Source organism: Polypterus senegalus, chromosome 1 (genome assembly GCF_016835505.1).
Source record: "Polypterus senegalus isolate Bchr_013 chromosome 1, ASM1683550v1, whole genome shotgun sequence".
Classification (NCBI taxonomy): domain Eukaryota; kingdom Metazoa; phylum Chordata; class Cladistia; order Polypteriformes; family Polypteridae; genus Polypterus; species Polypterus senegalus.
The window spans coordinates 283,417,532-283,431,820 of NC_053154.1; the positions used below are offsets into that span (position 1 = coordinate 283,417,532).

The following is a 14,289-nucleotide window of genomic DNA, read 5'->3' on the forward strand; positions in this document are numbered from 1 at the left end:
GAGGTAATGAGGTGGCAGAATTGTGTTCAGTATTTAAGGACATTTAGTTAGAGCCAAAAAAAATTTAATAATTTGAACAATCTTTTGGTGATGTGCTCTATTTCATGGCGTCTCTTTGGCTCTGACTGGCAAGGCTTCTCTGTGAACTTTACATTTGATTTCTCGTTTCTTCCTTCTGTTCCAAGACTCCCCTTCCTCCATTGAAGGCTCATTGATTGGCACCGAATGTGTATTGCGTGTGCCCCTCACCATGTGAGCCTGTGCACAGGTGCTAGCTGGGATATCATCCACTCAGTCCCATCATTATTGTTAAATGATGCCAGCTGGAGTCACAATTTAGTACCAGAAGGTGTTTTACAAAGCAAAGGATATTCCCGGCTGTATCGGCCTCACGCTTACTCATCTGCTGGGCCCACCCATCTGTTTACTGAACTTGCATAATCCTGTAGATGGCGGCTCAGGCATATCCAGCAGAAGGAAGTAAACAGTGTGGTGTACCAGCAGTGGCTGGCATGAGGAAGTGTTTAGGGCATTGGACTGTAAACCACTAGGTGGCCAATGTAATTCTCACCTCTAATTCACGGTGTAACCACGAGTAAGTGCTCCAGCTGTAAAATATGGATGTGAACAGTTTAGCGTATCCTGTTGTAGCAAGTCACCTTGGGTAAAGGCATCAGCCAAACGTACAACTGTAATAATAAATTTAGATGGAGCACCAGTCTATTCAAGGTGCATCCACACACACACACGCACACACACACATTCACTCACGACACAGATCCTTCCACAGAAAAGAACAGCTTTGACGAATGGACTGCAGAGCACCCTTTGGAAAAATCATCCAGTGACATGCAACACGTTACGACTGCAAATATGTGGCTTGGAGATTTCAGCGGCAAAGAACGACACTGCATTTCTTTAAAATGTATGCATCTCATATCCAAGGTGGCGGGGTCTGTGTGGTTATGTGCCTTGAAGATTTTGGAGCTCTTGTCTGCAACTCCTTTTGTCAATACAATATGCTAAACAAGACTGTTTATTGCTTAGTGCCTTTGAAGATTCTTTATATGAATGCAATTTCTCCTAAAGTCTCACATGCTGTGTGTGTGTGTGGCTGAATGCCCACTAAGTTGTAAACGGCGCCATTCCATCAATAGTGCATTATTGTGCTATCAGTTTCAGTTTTAAATATAATTAGGAGGAGAGTAAACTCTGACATGTTCCGCCAAAGGAATAATGTAAATCTTTCTTATAACACGCATGGATCACTCTTTTTAAATCAAGTCAGCCATCTTTATTTTATTTTATATTAGGTCTTTGACAACAGGCTTTTATAAAGCAATAACAATGCAGTGCAAAGCAACAAGGTAGGTCACAAATGAATTCAAGCCTAAAGCAATAATGAGGTGTTGGACAGCTGGACAGAAACCAATTCCAGTAATATAAACCTCTTATTGAGCAATTAGGACACCACAGTAATCATTTTCTTACAGGATACTCTCTAAGAAATCAAACAGGCCAACTAACATACTATGACTGATGATTTGGAGTTCAAGATTGTCAAGTCTGAGGTTTAGATCACCTGTCTGAGAAGCACATAAAGAGCTTTGAAATGAGGAATGGAACTGAAAGGCACTAAACAGTACCAGTTTTTAATGGATGTTATGTTACAATCAGAGCCGCTCAATTCACTAGTTGACAGAGGTGGCCTCCTAGGATGCTGTCATCTTAAGGGCCTCATTAATGAAAGCTGAGGGACACCGTTTGTGTTTTTGAAGGCAGGTGTGTGCTCCGGACACTGAGGGGGACCTCCCCTCTACTCGGAAATATCAAAATTATGACGAGTGGGCACCATTAATGAAAGTAAACCCAAGGGAGACCCAGCTGTTGTCGAGCTCTGATGACAGTGAGTTAGTGCTGTAAGTAAAGTAAAAGTGCACGCCATCTGTACAGCAAAGGGCATGTGCTCCTTAAGTTATGAGGTGAAGGAGAAATGGACCATGTTTGTGCTATTGAAGAGGTGCCCATTCTGAACACCGAGAGAAAGCCAGGACCCCCACATGTCATCGAAGTCTACTAATACTGCCTAGCCACTATGGACAATGACGGGTGACATCTGACCACCCCGCCTAGAGCTCCAGATGGAATTTGACCAACACTCTCTACAAGATATTACATTAAAATATCGTAAACACTTCAGTTTAGGGATTCATTGTAAGTCTGCGTGTTATAAAACATATTGTAAGACTTTTACACGAAAGTTCCATATTACAAAGCCTTATTATTTGTATGGATAGTATATTACTGTTAATTTCATCATTAATAAAATGGTACACAGACTGTTGTGGAATGAGCCCCGGGCACAGACAGACGGACAACACACACATATTTATTACTACTAATATTTACAAGTAAAGGTGCACAACCCAGTGCTTCCAGCACCAATCCCCCAAAGTCCAGGCCTCTCTCTCCAGTGCCTTTCTTCAGGCCGCCTCCACTCCTCTCTTGCAAAACTCCCATCCACTTCCACCTGACTCCAGTCATGAAATGAAGGGAGGTGGCCCCTTTTATACAGGCCTGGATGGGCTCCAGGTGCTTCCCGACACTCCTCCGCGGACACTCCCCTGTGTAGAGGAAGTGCCTGCTGTGCACCCAGAAGCCCTCCAGGTGCCCCCAATCTTCTTCCCCCCAACACTTCCTGGTGTGGTGGAAGTGCTGAGGTCCAGGGATCTCCAGGCACCGGGGCGCCCCCTGGCGGTGACCACGGGCCCCTACAGGGTTGAGCTTCCAAACTCTGCATCCATGGTCCCCAGTGCAACCAGGGCGGTCGCCCCCTTGTGGTCTGGAGTGTACCCCATTTTATCTGTCGCAACTGCTGCACCCTTATGTACCATCATGCCCTCTCAGGTCCTTGTTCCTAAGACATGATGCAAACTCAGAGGTGATTAGGCTTTTTCAGTTGCAGCTCCAAAACTCTGGAACGATTTTCCACTGCACGTTAGACAGGCCTACGGTGGGCTGGCGTCCTGCCCGGGGTTTGTTTCCAGCCTTGCGCCCTGTGTTGGCTGGGATTGGCTAACCCTGTAGTTAGGATATAACGGGTTGAATAATGGATGGATGGACGTGAGGCAGGCTCCTTCACTTGCTGTCTTTAAATCTTATTTAAAAGCACACTTTTACTCCTTGGCCTTTAACCCAGTGTGAGCTGTTGACTGGGACCTTAGTTGACTATCTGTGTACTTCTTTATTATGAATTTCATCAGCTCTTATGTGTTTCTGTTTCTTTTACCCTTTGGTTATTGTGTGTCTTATATGTTAGGTTTTATTGTACAGCACTTTGGTCACCCTTGATGTTGTTTTTAAAGTGCTTAATAAATAAATAAAAGTAACAAGGCAGACCTGGGGTGCGGGACCATAAAGGTTGTAAGTGGGCCAAAAGCTTAAGAAATGATCTTGTGGGGTAGCGTACATCCAAACAAACCTTAAAGGGTCCTCCAAAACTCCATGTGGAATAATAATAACAATAATAATAATAATAATGAAAGGTGTATTACTGCATTGTTTTCCTGTAGCCCTGGGCTGTGAGTATGAGTCGCCTCCATCAACTCAGTCAGCCATAATTCAGCGCATGACTGTATTTATATAGTAGAGTCGACTGTCATCATATAGAGAGTGCTGTTACATTCCCCCCAAACCCGTTTGTGGACCTCTCGGTGCCCTCAGAGTGTAGTTTTCACGTTCTTCTCTTTGCAGGAGTTTCATCTGTAAATCTTGGGTTTCGTGCTCAGCTCTACATTGACTCATAGTAAATGTCCGTTGGTGTGAGTGTGCCCTGTGTCTTTTTCTACATTGGCCATTGCTTTAAAGAGAATGGAAGATCGTGCTGTTAAAGTGAATGTGTGCTTAAACCGACCTTTTCTCCATCTTTCTTTTCTTTACGTTTCCATCTTTCTCAGCCCACTGACAAACGCTATTCTCGTAAGCCTGTTTTCATCCCATCATGAGTTCGCTAGAGTGCAGTCTGGTGTCCAGACTACAAGTCACAAGGTTTCCACTAATTACTCACTAAATGGTCCTGAGTAACACATACAATCTGTCAGTGATCCACCTGAAGAAACAATTCAGGTCATTTTATAAATGGGATATTACATATCATGTCAATTATTCAGGTCTTAAGATTAACTGAACCTTTTATCTCTTTCTTCTCCTGCAGTCTGTGGCTGTGACTTGGCACAAGGTGGCTTCTTTATGAAGAATGGCGACTATCTATGCACTTTGGATTATCAGTGCATGCATGGGACCCGGTGCAATGGCTGCGGGGATTTTGTAGAAGGAGAAGTTGTCACCGCCTTGGGAAAGACGTACCATCCAGCTTGCTTCGTTTGTACCATTTGCAAGTAAGAGGGTCTGATCAAGTATTGTATTGTGTATCCATGTGCTTCATCTCACTGCTGTTTACAGGTTCCAGTTTTAGTTGATAGATGGCTTCTTGTAAATAACCAAAGTACTGGAACCCCTATGGTGTACGCTCTTTTTTACACTTTCAGGTTATGTTAATACTAATGAAGCCTTTCAATAAGTGTAGAATAAACACATTGTGAAGAAAACACAGATACACAGATTGAGTGTTGGGGATTCTGTCCCCATATTGTGTAAACCACAGTAAAAGGTTGAGAGAATTCTCAATAACGGTCAGGTTTGTAAAGTACAATTGATAAAGAATGGTGGTGACACGGACGAATTTATGAGATGTGGAATAAAAGTAGGAATGCTGGGAGGATCTTGGGACAGTGGTGACGTCATCTGTAAGTGACCGGAGGTGAATTTACAATACAGAAGCGGCTCGGACATCTGGACGAGGCTTTTGAGACAAATTCAAGGTGCCGTGGGTTTTTGTTGTTTGTCTTTCCTGTTAAAATAAAGAGAGAGGTGTTAACATGCTTTCTTAGTCCCCAGTCTTGTGATCTTGTGCGACTTGTCGGGTCCTTTAGCTGCCCCCTAATCACTTATGTGTCACAACATAAAAGACCCCACTAACAAGTGATGAACATGCACATGAATTTCCAAATATTGTGGAGGGCACATGCACTGCTGGTGACAGACTGTTAATGAGTTCTCAGAGTGATACAGAAGCAGCTTTGGTTGTTGCAAACGCACATTTTGTCACAAGCTACTGTTGGGAGAGAGAAATCAAAATGAATTGTTGTTGCATTGCAATACCCGATATACCGTAGACTTGCTTTGAGACGGGCGAATTTAAATAGATACATGGGGGTGGCATATCAGCTGTCTGTCAGATCATTTACATATTCAAGCAGAACGGGTGCCTAGAAAAACTGAACTTAAGTTTGTGGATATTGTGAACTGATTCACTGATTCACTGAAAAAGAGGAATACTGATAGATAGATAGATAGATAGAGAGATAGATAGATAGATAGATAGATAGATAGATAGATAGATAGATAGATAGATAGATAGATAGATAGATAGATAGATACAATGCAGGTATAACAGACAGTAACTTTGTATAATGTTAACGTTTACCCCCCCGGGTGGAATTGAAGAGTCACATAGTGTGGGGGAGGAACGAACTCCTCAGTCTGTCAGTGGAGCAGGATGGTGACAACAGTCTGTCGCTAAAGCCGCTCCTCTGTCTGGAGATGATCCTGTTCAGTGGACGCAGTGGATTCTCCATGATTGACAGGAGCCTGCTCAGCGCCCGTCACTCTGCCACGGATGTCAAACTGTCCAGCTTCATTCCTACAATAGAGCCTGCCTTCCTCAGCAGTTTGTCCAGGCGTGAGGTGTCCCTCTTCTTCATGCTGCCTTCCCAGCACACTACCGCTTAGAAAAGGACACTCACCACAGCCGTCTGATAGAACATCTGCAGCATCTTATTGCAGATGTTGAAGGACGCAGTCTTCTAAGAAAGTATAGTCGGCTCTGTCCTCTTTTACACAGAGCATCGCTATTGGCAGTCCAGTCCAATTTATCATCCAGCTGCACTCCCAGGTATTTATAGGTCTGCACCCTCTGCACACAGTCACCTCTGATGATCATGGTGTCTGATACTGTGCAGAAATAGTAAACCAGCACCTCTATGAGGACTTACCACATATGAAATAAGCCCACTACCGGTGGGGGTGGACCTGCCATATTAGCGGTATTAGCAAGAAGAAAGTATAGCGGCAAACTGTCAGATAAAATTCACAAGACGCTAACAGTCAGCATGATTAGCATCCAAGGCGTTTGGTAGCTGAGCATTTATCTTGAGCTAGGGTATCATATTCCATCTAGAGGCACAGTCATCAGCTCTATTGAAAAACATTAAACTGAGGAGAGTACAAGAGCTAAAACATCTCGAAAGCCAGAACCAGTAACCCTGTGCTCACAACTAACTTTTGGATTGTTTTAATAACAAATTGTTTTATCACAGCAACATCTCACTGCGTAGATGAAGAAAGGAAGGTGAAATTGATACCACTTCAGACACAACATTTTTCACCTAGAGACAGGCTGCCATGTAGAAATACAAACTTGCATAAATGGTCATTTGCCCTTATGAATTCCTCAACCCCATGAATCAGGTCTCAGTAGCAGGTTTCGCTCATACACTGCAGTCACAGTCAGCGGTAGATTGAACATGTGTCCTAACCATTGCAAGATGCTACCTTGTATACCTGGAATTACGATGCGTTTTCAGTGATCCACTCCCACCAGGGCTAAAATTGTGCTAGTGTTTGGATCAATCAGTACACATTCGGAGATTGCTGGAATCCCATAGTGAGCACGTTTAACATAGGCGAATGGATGTTCTATCCACAAACATCTGAGGGTTACATAGAATCTGGACAGTATGAGGATACGGAGTGTTGTGCAAGGCGATGTACCCACACCACTTACGCTTCCTTTTCTTTAAAACTGTCACCAGGTCTAGAAATGGTTCATTAGTCTCAGTCAGGCCAGGGAATTATGGCCTGCTACTGGTACCGTGTAACCCAATACTACTTGTCGCAGGTGAGCACATGGGACTTATAAGCCTTGGTTGGCAACCCATCTAAGAAAAGGCTCCTCCAAAATCAGATGGCCAATGCTCTGCCTTTTCACAGAAATAGCTTTGGCAACAAACCATCTATCTATCTATCTATCTATCTATCTATCTATCTATCTATCTATCTATCTATCTATCTATCTATCTATCTATCTATCTATCATATAGTGACTCCTATCTATCTATCATATATTGACTCCTATCTATCTATCTATCTATCTATCATATAGTGACTCCTATCTATCTATCTATCTATCTATCTATCTATCTATCTATCTATCTATCTATCTATCTATCTATCTATCATATAGTGACTCTATCTATCTATCTATCTATCTATCTATCTATCTATCTATCTATCTATCTATCTATCTATCTATCTATCTATCTATCTATCATATAGTGACTCTATCTATCTATCTATCTATCTATCTATCTATCTATCTATCTATCTATCTATCTATCATATAGTGACTCTATCTATCTATCTATCTATCTATCTATCTATCTATCTATCTATCTATCTATCTATCTATCATATAGTGACTCTATCTATCTATCTATCTATCTATCTATCTATCTATCTATCTATCTATCTATCTATCATATAGTGACTCTTATCTATCTATCTATCTATCTATCTATCTATCTATCTATCTATCTATCTATCTATCTATCTTTCTGTCATTTGTCACTCTTCCTCTGTCTCTTGTAGTATTGTAGTCCCTTCCTATCTGTTCACTTTCTGATGCTATGGTGTATAATTTTTATAATGTGGATGCTGATGCTGCAGGCTGATTGTTGGTGCCAAGCTGTTAGCTATGCCATTGTCTGAATTTGTAATATACTTCATACGTTGTGTCGCATGCTAACAGCAGCAAATGCCATCAGTGAGGTTAGTGACAAATCGCTGTACACATTTTGTTAGTTCTGTTATTTGTTTGCTTGCTGCAGAGAACACACGCCATATTCATTGCAACACCGTATTTTGACTTTGCAGCTTGATGTTCATGCCAGCTCTTTGAGGTTGACGTATGAGGGGATTGTGGTACAGCATGTTGCTGCAAGTGCTTCTGCAATAGCTCATCATTTCAGGAATTGGTGACAAAGTGGGGTACTGCAGCTTCTGTGAGCAAAGCACTGAAGCCATTACCTCCGCTGTTCTTATCCCAGAGGTATCCAACAGGTGCACCATGACGGTTATATCAGCCTGCACTCCAAGATCTGTGGGCTACTTTTTCATGCACCACCTGGTATAATTTACACAAAGTCAATAGTTTATATGTGTGTTTGCATATTATGTAACTGATCCAAAGTCACCCGTGCGAACGGAACCCGGACACAGTCAGGCGGACATGTTGTTTTTCACTCACCACACGTTTATTCACAAATATATTTACAAGTTCAAAAGTGCTCACACAACCCCCAAAGTCCTGGCCACACACAATGCCTTTCTTCGGGCCGCCTTCACATTCGCCTCTCCTGCTTCGTCCTCTCCTCACCCGACTCCAGCCTCGAATGAAGGGAGGTGGCCCCTTTTATCATTACCCGGATATGCTCCAGGTGCTCCCTGGCAATCACCCGCCGACACGCCCCTATGTGGTGGAAGTGCCGGCTGTACTCCCGGAAGCACTCTGGGTGTCCCTGCTTCTCTTTCCCCCCAGCACTTCCTGGTGTGGCGGAAGTGCTGAGGTCCAGGAGTTCCCAAGGCATTGGGGCACACCCTGGCAGTGACCACGGGCCCCTACAGGGTTGGGCTACCATGCCCTCAACCTGTGGCCCCCAAAGCAACCAGGGTGGTGGCCCCCACATGATCCAAGGTGGGCACATGCCCTCTTCCGGTCCCTCAAGGTGTCCCGGCTGGGTCGTCGCCCCTGGCATCCCTGACACCCATTTATAGGTGACTTGTAATCATGTTAAGAAGATCATGACAGATTTTAGTTTTGTTCACCCCACTCTGATTGCCTGTCACTCGTTTTTAATCCGAAAGCACTTTGTTCAGCGGAGGCACAGCGCAGATGAATTACTGAGTGCAGCCTCCAGGACTATGATAAGCCTCAGGTTGTGGATAACCTTTCTCAAAGGTTTATTAAAATGTAGACCTCTGTTTCTCTCATTAGACTTTGTCTTCCCTTCAAGAGAAAGTATCTAAAGTTGCTGACAGATATTGATCTTTTCCTGATGTGTACTATCAAGTAACATTGAATCCATGTGTCTTCCTCACAGACGACCATTTCCAGCAGGGGACCGAGTCACCTTCAATGGGAGAGACTGTCTTTGCCAGCGCTGTGTTCAACCAATGTCTTCCAGTCCCAAAGATATCAGCAGTTCCAGCAGTGAGTACCACCATTTGTTCATCTTGCTTGTTCACAAATACAGAGCTATCCAAGGGCAATGTCATTTCCACAGAACTGTTCCTTCCTGAGCATTAATCTGAGGCCTCAGGGTTGACTGAGCGCTTCTGAAGCTTGGAGCATTTTTAAAAGACACCACATGGTCAGAGTAGATGATTTTCAAGAGGATTGAAGCCTCAATGGTTTTATTATTTATTGTATGAATACGGAGCACTGCCTTGTGATGGAGACCACTTCAAAGGTGCTTTACAGTATAAAACCATTGGCAAGACAGCCATTACGAAGGGGAGATTTGAGAGTTTAGATTTATTCTCAAGTTCATTATAGAAAAAATAATAATTTTGGAAGGTCTAGTATTGAAGGTGCAAATTAGGGAAGTATTTAGTATTTAAGTAGCAGTCGCCACTCTGAAGTAGATCAGCTTTGCTGCTTAAGTGAATCCCTTGACAAGCCGTGATTAGAGCAAGTGAAGCCAGCAGAAATTGTCTGTTGTTCTATCCCTTTGAAGGTAGCCATAAGAACTGTCCAAGCCACAAATGAGAATCTGAATAAAGAACTATCTTGATTTTCTAATGTTCCATTTGCATAGAGCCCCATCAAAACGCACAACATAAAAACAAACTCAAATGCAATGGAGTGTATCTCAGGATTAGGCCAATGAAATGTAGGACATGCAGTTTAGAGTCATGGCAGCCTACCCAGCAGCCCTGGGCACAAGGTGAGAAATGGCCGTGGACAGGGTGTGAGCCGTCCTTCCACCCCTACCTGACCAAACAATGGGTATCTTCTATGATGTAGGCATAAAACACATGAAGACCCTGAGATAATATGCAGACTCTACACAGACACCAATGGAGAGCAGAATTCAAACCCATAATCCACCAACTGCCAACTTCAGCACCAACATACCCAATACAAATAAAATAACATTCTCAAACCCATCCACAATTAAGGATAAAAGGCCCAGCAGCAGTGGGTTCAAGACAGGAAACAGCCTAGGACATGGCACCATTCCATTGTAGGGCGACTCACACTCAAACCAATTTGGAACTGAAAACCATTGTAGACACAAACTCCATATGGACCTCAAAGTCCATTGAACCCAGGCCATTTATAAATGTATTTATTTACAACTGAAAAGGGATTGCCAGATCAGCTGGCCTAAGAAGGACCATTAGGGCTGAGAAACATTTGCTCTCTTAACGTAAACAATGATGGCAGTTCATACCTATGGTTACCATGACCCTCACATCCATCTCTATTCAAAGATAGATTATCCTGACCAAAAAGTACCAAGTGCTAATGAATCCACCATTTCACCACAAGGCGGATAGAAATCATATATTCAGCCACTCCACAGGACATGAGAGATGTCGTTCAACTTGATTGCATATCTTTGGTCTACGAGAGGAAGTCGGAATCAGCAGATAAAACTTACAGAGGACAGGTGCCTTCCACCGAAAAGGTTAACCTCCACTACGTGAACTGAGGTGCGAGGTGTTATGTAGGCCTTGTACTGTTAGTTACTTTAACATTCCCAGAGGATCAGCCTGAAGCGCTAAGAGGGAGGTTTCATTGGGTTTGAAGACGACGCAACGTAAGCAGCAAAGCACTGCAGTGAAACCTATTGATGGGTAACGTTCATCTGCTCAGTCTAAGAGTTGAATTGCATGGTACGAACTAAAGCAATGCCATGCCAACTCTACAAAGAGGGCACCCCACCTGGAAGTGACACAAGTGCGGTGAGGTAGCAGTGCCACTCGTTAGGGTACAGTGGATTCTTTCATTCGGTTTTGTCAACTTTTGTACTGTATTCCGATACAGGATAAGGGGAGCTGAAGGTTATCCTTGTAAAAATGGGTGTTAGACAGGAATCATCTAAAGATGAAATGATTTTCAATCACAGGGCATCAAATGTTTCTTACAACACATACTCCAAAGAAGGCACATTCCAGCAAGTTTAGAAACTCTTTAGTTTAGAAGTTTAGAATTAAGATTCAACCAACTGCATATCGAAAATACTCAAAAAGAAAAAAAAATCCATGGATAACACTCTAGTTTAGGAATTACAAAAATGCATTTATTACTCATTTACCCTTAAGTAATAAGATCTTAACAAAGCCCTCTTTTGGTCTTAATTATCCAAATAAAGCATAAGTAAGTAAGTATTTCATCTCTGTGTAGTGTGGCACATTAGGTGCCTTTAATAAATTGGAAAAATGACTAATGACTATGAATTTAATATAAATATGTCTCAGTTAAGTCACTTGTGACTGTTCTGGCTTTGTAAGTGTCATTAACACCAAAAGAAGCTTCTTCCAAAGCCTCGTTATTTGAGGGTAAATGAGTAATAGATGCAGTACCTAAACTAAAGTGGTACCTAAACCACATAAATGAAGTGATCTGTAGTCATACCCTGCTGTATGCTCCCACCAAAGGAGTTGAATAAAATGGCTTACCACTCCTAAATGGCAGCCAATTGCTGAGCCACCACACTGCTCTTCAGTTGGTTACCTCTGGTCACACAAAGCACCGTTGCTTTACTCTGTAGATCAAGTGATCGACCCCATTCTCTGGCGATTGTTGCTAGTGGTTTGCAATGAATAAAACAACTCGTTATTTTGTTCTTGTCTTGGTTTATGGACTAACATAACTGTACATTGACATCAAAGAACAAATCTTTTGCACAGGGCATGCTACATTTTACATTGCATTCCACAACAGACCAGAGTTATCATCTTAACTTCACTGAAATAGCTGCTGTCTTCAGGAAACAGCCCATCAGTAAACTGTTTCAGCAAAATGGTCATGACGATCATTGACTAGCCATTGACTGACTTGGTAGATAACACCAAACAGCAGTCATTGATCGATTTAATCAGACTGAGTGACTATGACCGCCTCAGTACACTGACTGATTGAATGAACGAGTATATCCCTAGTGGACCGGAGAAACGTTACAAGTTTGGTCACAAACTACAGAAAAGAGACTCACAGTACAGTACACTGAACTAGTTCACCAAAAGAATCAGTTTGTGTACTGAATTTAGGAACGAACTACAGACAAGAGACTCACAGTACACTGAATTTCAGTTCAGTTCACTGATGATATATGTATGAGTTTGTAACAGAAAGAATGGGATATAAAAGAAGGAAACTGTGGGAGATTAATCCAAAATTGAAATCAGTTTTATTTAGTCATATTTCAATGTTCAGATAAAACAGTTTTATCATGATGTGTGCACTATTCTAAGGTTCTATTTGGACGATTGTTTTTTTCGATTTATTGTTGAAATTGTATTTATTGTCAAAATTCAAAAAAAGAATTATTATTATTAAAGGTAAAATACCATTACAACGTCTCAGGGACCTAAAAAGTATTTTGTTTTAATGAGATTCTGCATTTGTTACTATAGTGCTTTCTTTAACTTGCGTCCACACATTTGCAATCATTTCATTTGCTTCTTTCGCGTTAATTTTAATCTCCTCCTGCCTACACGTTATGCTGACAAGAATTTTTCTCAGCATTTCCTTGCGATAATACACTTTCAGGGTGTGAATGATGCCCAAATCCAATGACTGAAGCGCTGCTGTGCAATTGGGTTGGAGGAATTCAACGTGAACATTATCTAAAAGTGGAAGCATGTTGTGTGCAGCACAGTTATTAATCAGAAGCCGAATCATCCTTTTCTTCTTCATATTGTGAAGTTTCTGAACTCTTTTGAGGCCCCCCCTCACTCCCTACAAAACGGGAATGACACGCTGAAGTGTGTCCCAAAACGCAATTGCAGCGTCTGTGGAAGATTGTTTTGTCCGTTGCTGGGACAGGGCAACAGCAGGCTCACAGTGCTTCAGTGAAGCGACACAGAAGCAAATCCTAAAAGATCGGGGTCTCGCTATAAGTCCCTGTCTTACACCCCAAAACACGAGGCTTAGTCTCAGTACTTTAGCAAAACCAGCTTTATTCAGCTTGGACAGGAACAGTAGGGTTATTTATTATAGCGTGATCTGCCACTCTCATATACACAGACACAACAGTCAAGTAGGGCCGTGGCCATGTCATTGGCCAAGTAATCCTGTTATCTGCATTTACAATGTACGTGCTCCTAACCTTGCATCACACATCGAGATCTTTTCTGTTTACTTTGGCGGAGAGACACAGCATAGCTGTGAGCCTGCTGTTGCCCTGTACAGACTCGGAAATCGCACTTCGGGATGCTCTTCGGCGTGCCGCCTAGTTGGGGGAGGTCCAAAAGAGTTTACAAACTTCACATTTTCTTGAATAAGTGCCGCATTAATAGGAATGTTTCTTGAGCGAGCATCACTGAACCACATAAAAAATTCTTTTTTGACGTCTTCAAATGCAGCAGTTCACATACCCGAGATTTTTCTTCTTTTTTTGCTCTGTCTTTCAAGAAAGTTGACATTGTCGATGGCAAAATTCCAAATTCACTGGCAACGTCTTTTTCGTAATCGAGAGCTGCAAAAATTTAAAGTTTCTTTTTGTAATATGAACTGTTATCGTTTTTTTCGTGTCTGCCATTTCTATAGGAGGGTGACAATGAGTTCAGTTCCAATGGATGTTTTTCAAATGTTGATGAGCAACAAGCAAAAGTTATCACTGAAAACCACCAAAAAACAAAAACAGCAAAAAAAAAACAGTACGAGGAGAATTCGAAGAATGAAAGAAAAATTACAATGTTTCTGTTTGGGGGATCATTGTGCACAACTGAGCTGCGGCCACTGAACTAACTGCTCTGTGGATGATTCATTCAGGCATTTGGAGGTCTTTTGGGAACTTCATTGTAATGAAAGTATCTGCTGAATATACTTCATAGTAACGAGATTTCTATATACTTGAGTCATATGGGGAAACTGTCGGG

General features: G+C 42.2%; 1 protein-coding gene across 28 annotated transcripts in view; it reads left to right on the forward strand.

The window, feature by feature from the left end:
- ablim1b (actin binding LIM protein 1b) overlaps positions 1-14,289 on the forward strand; it is a 513,083-nt gene that overhangs the window by 300,712 nt on the left and 198,082 nt on the right. For all 28 annotated transcript variants that reach the window (XM_039775700.1, XM_039775776.1, XM_039775715.1 and 25 more), the window contains exons 3-4: positions 4,214-4,397; positions 9,279-9,388. In XM_039775700.1, the coding sequence (XP_039631634.1) occupies positions 4,214-4,397; positions 9,279-9,388 (294 nt within the window). The remainder of the gene's footprint in view (positions 1-4,213; positions 4,398-9,278; positions 9,389-14,289) is intronic.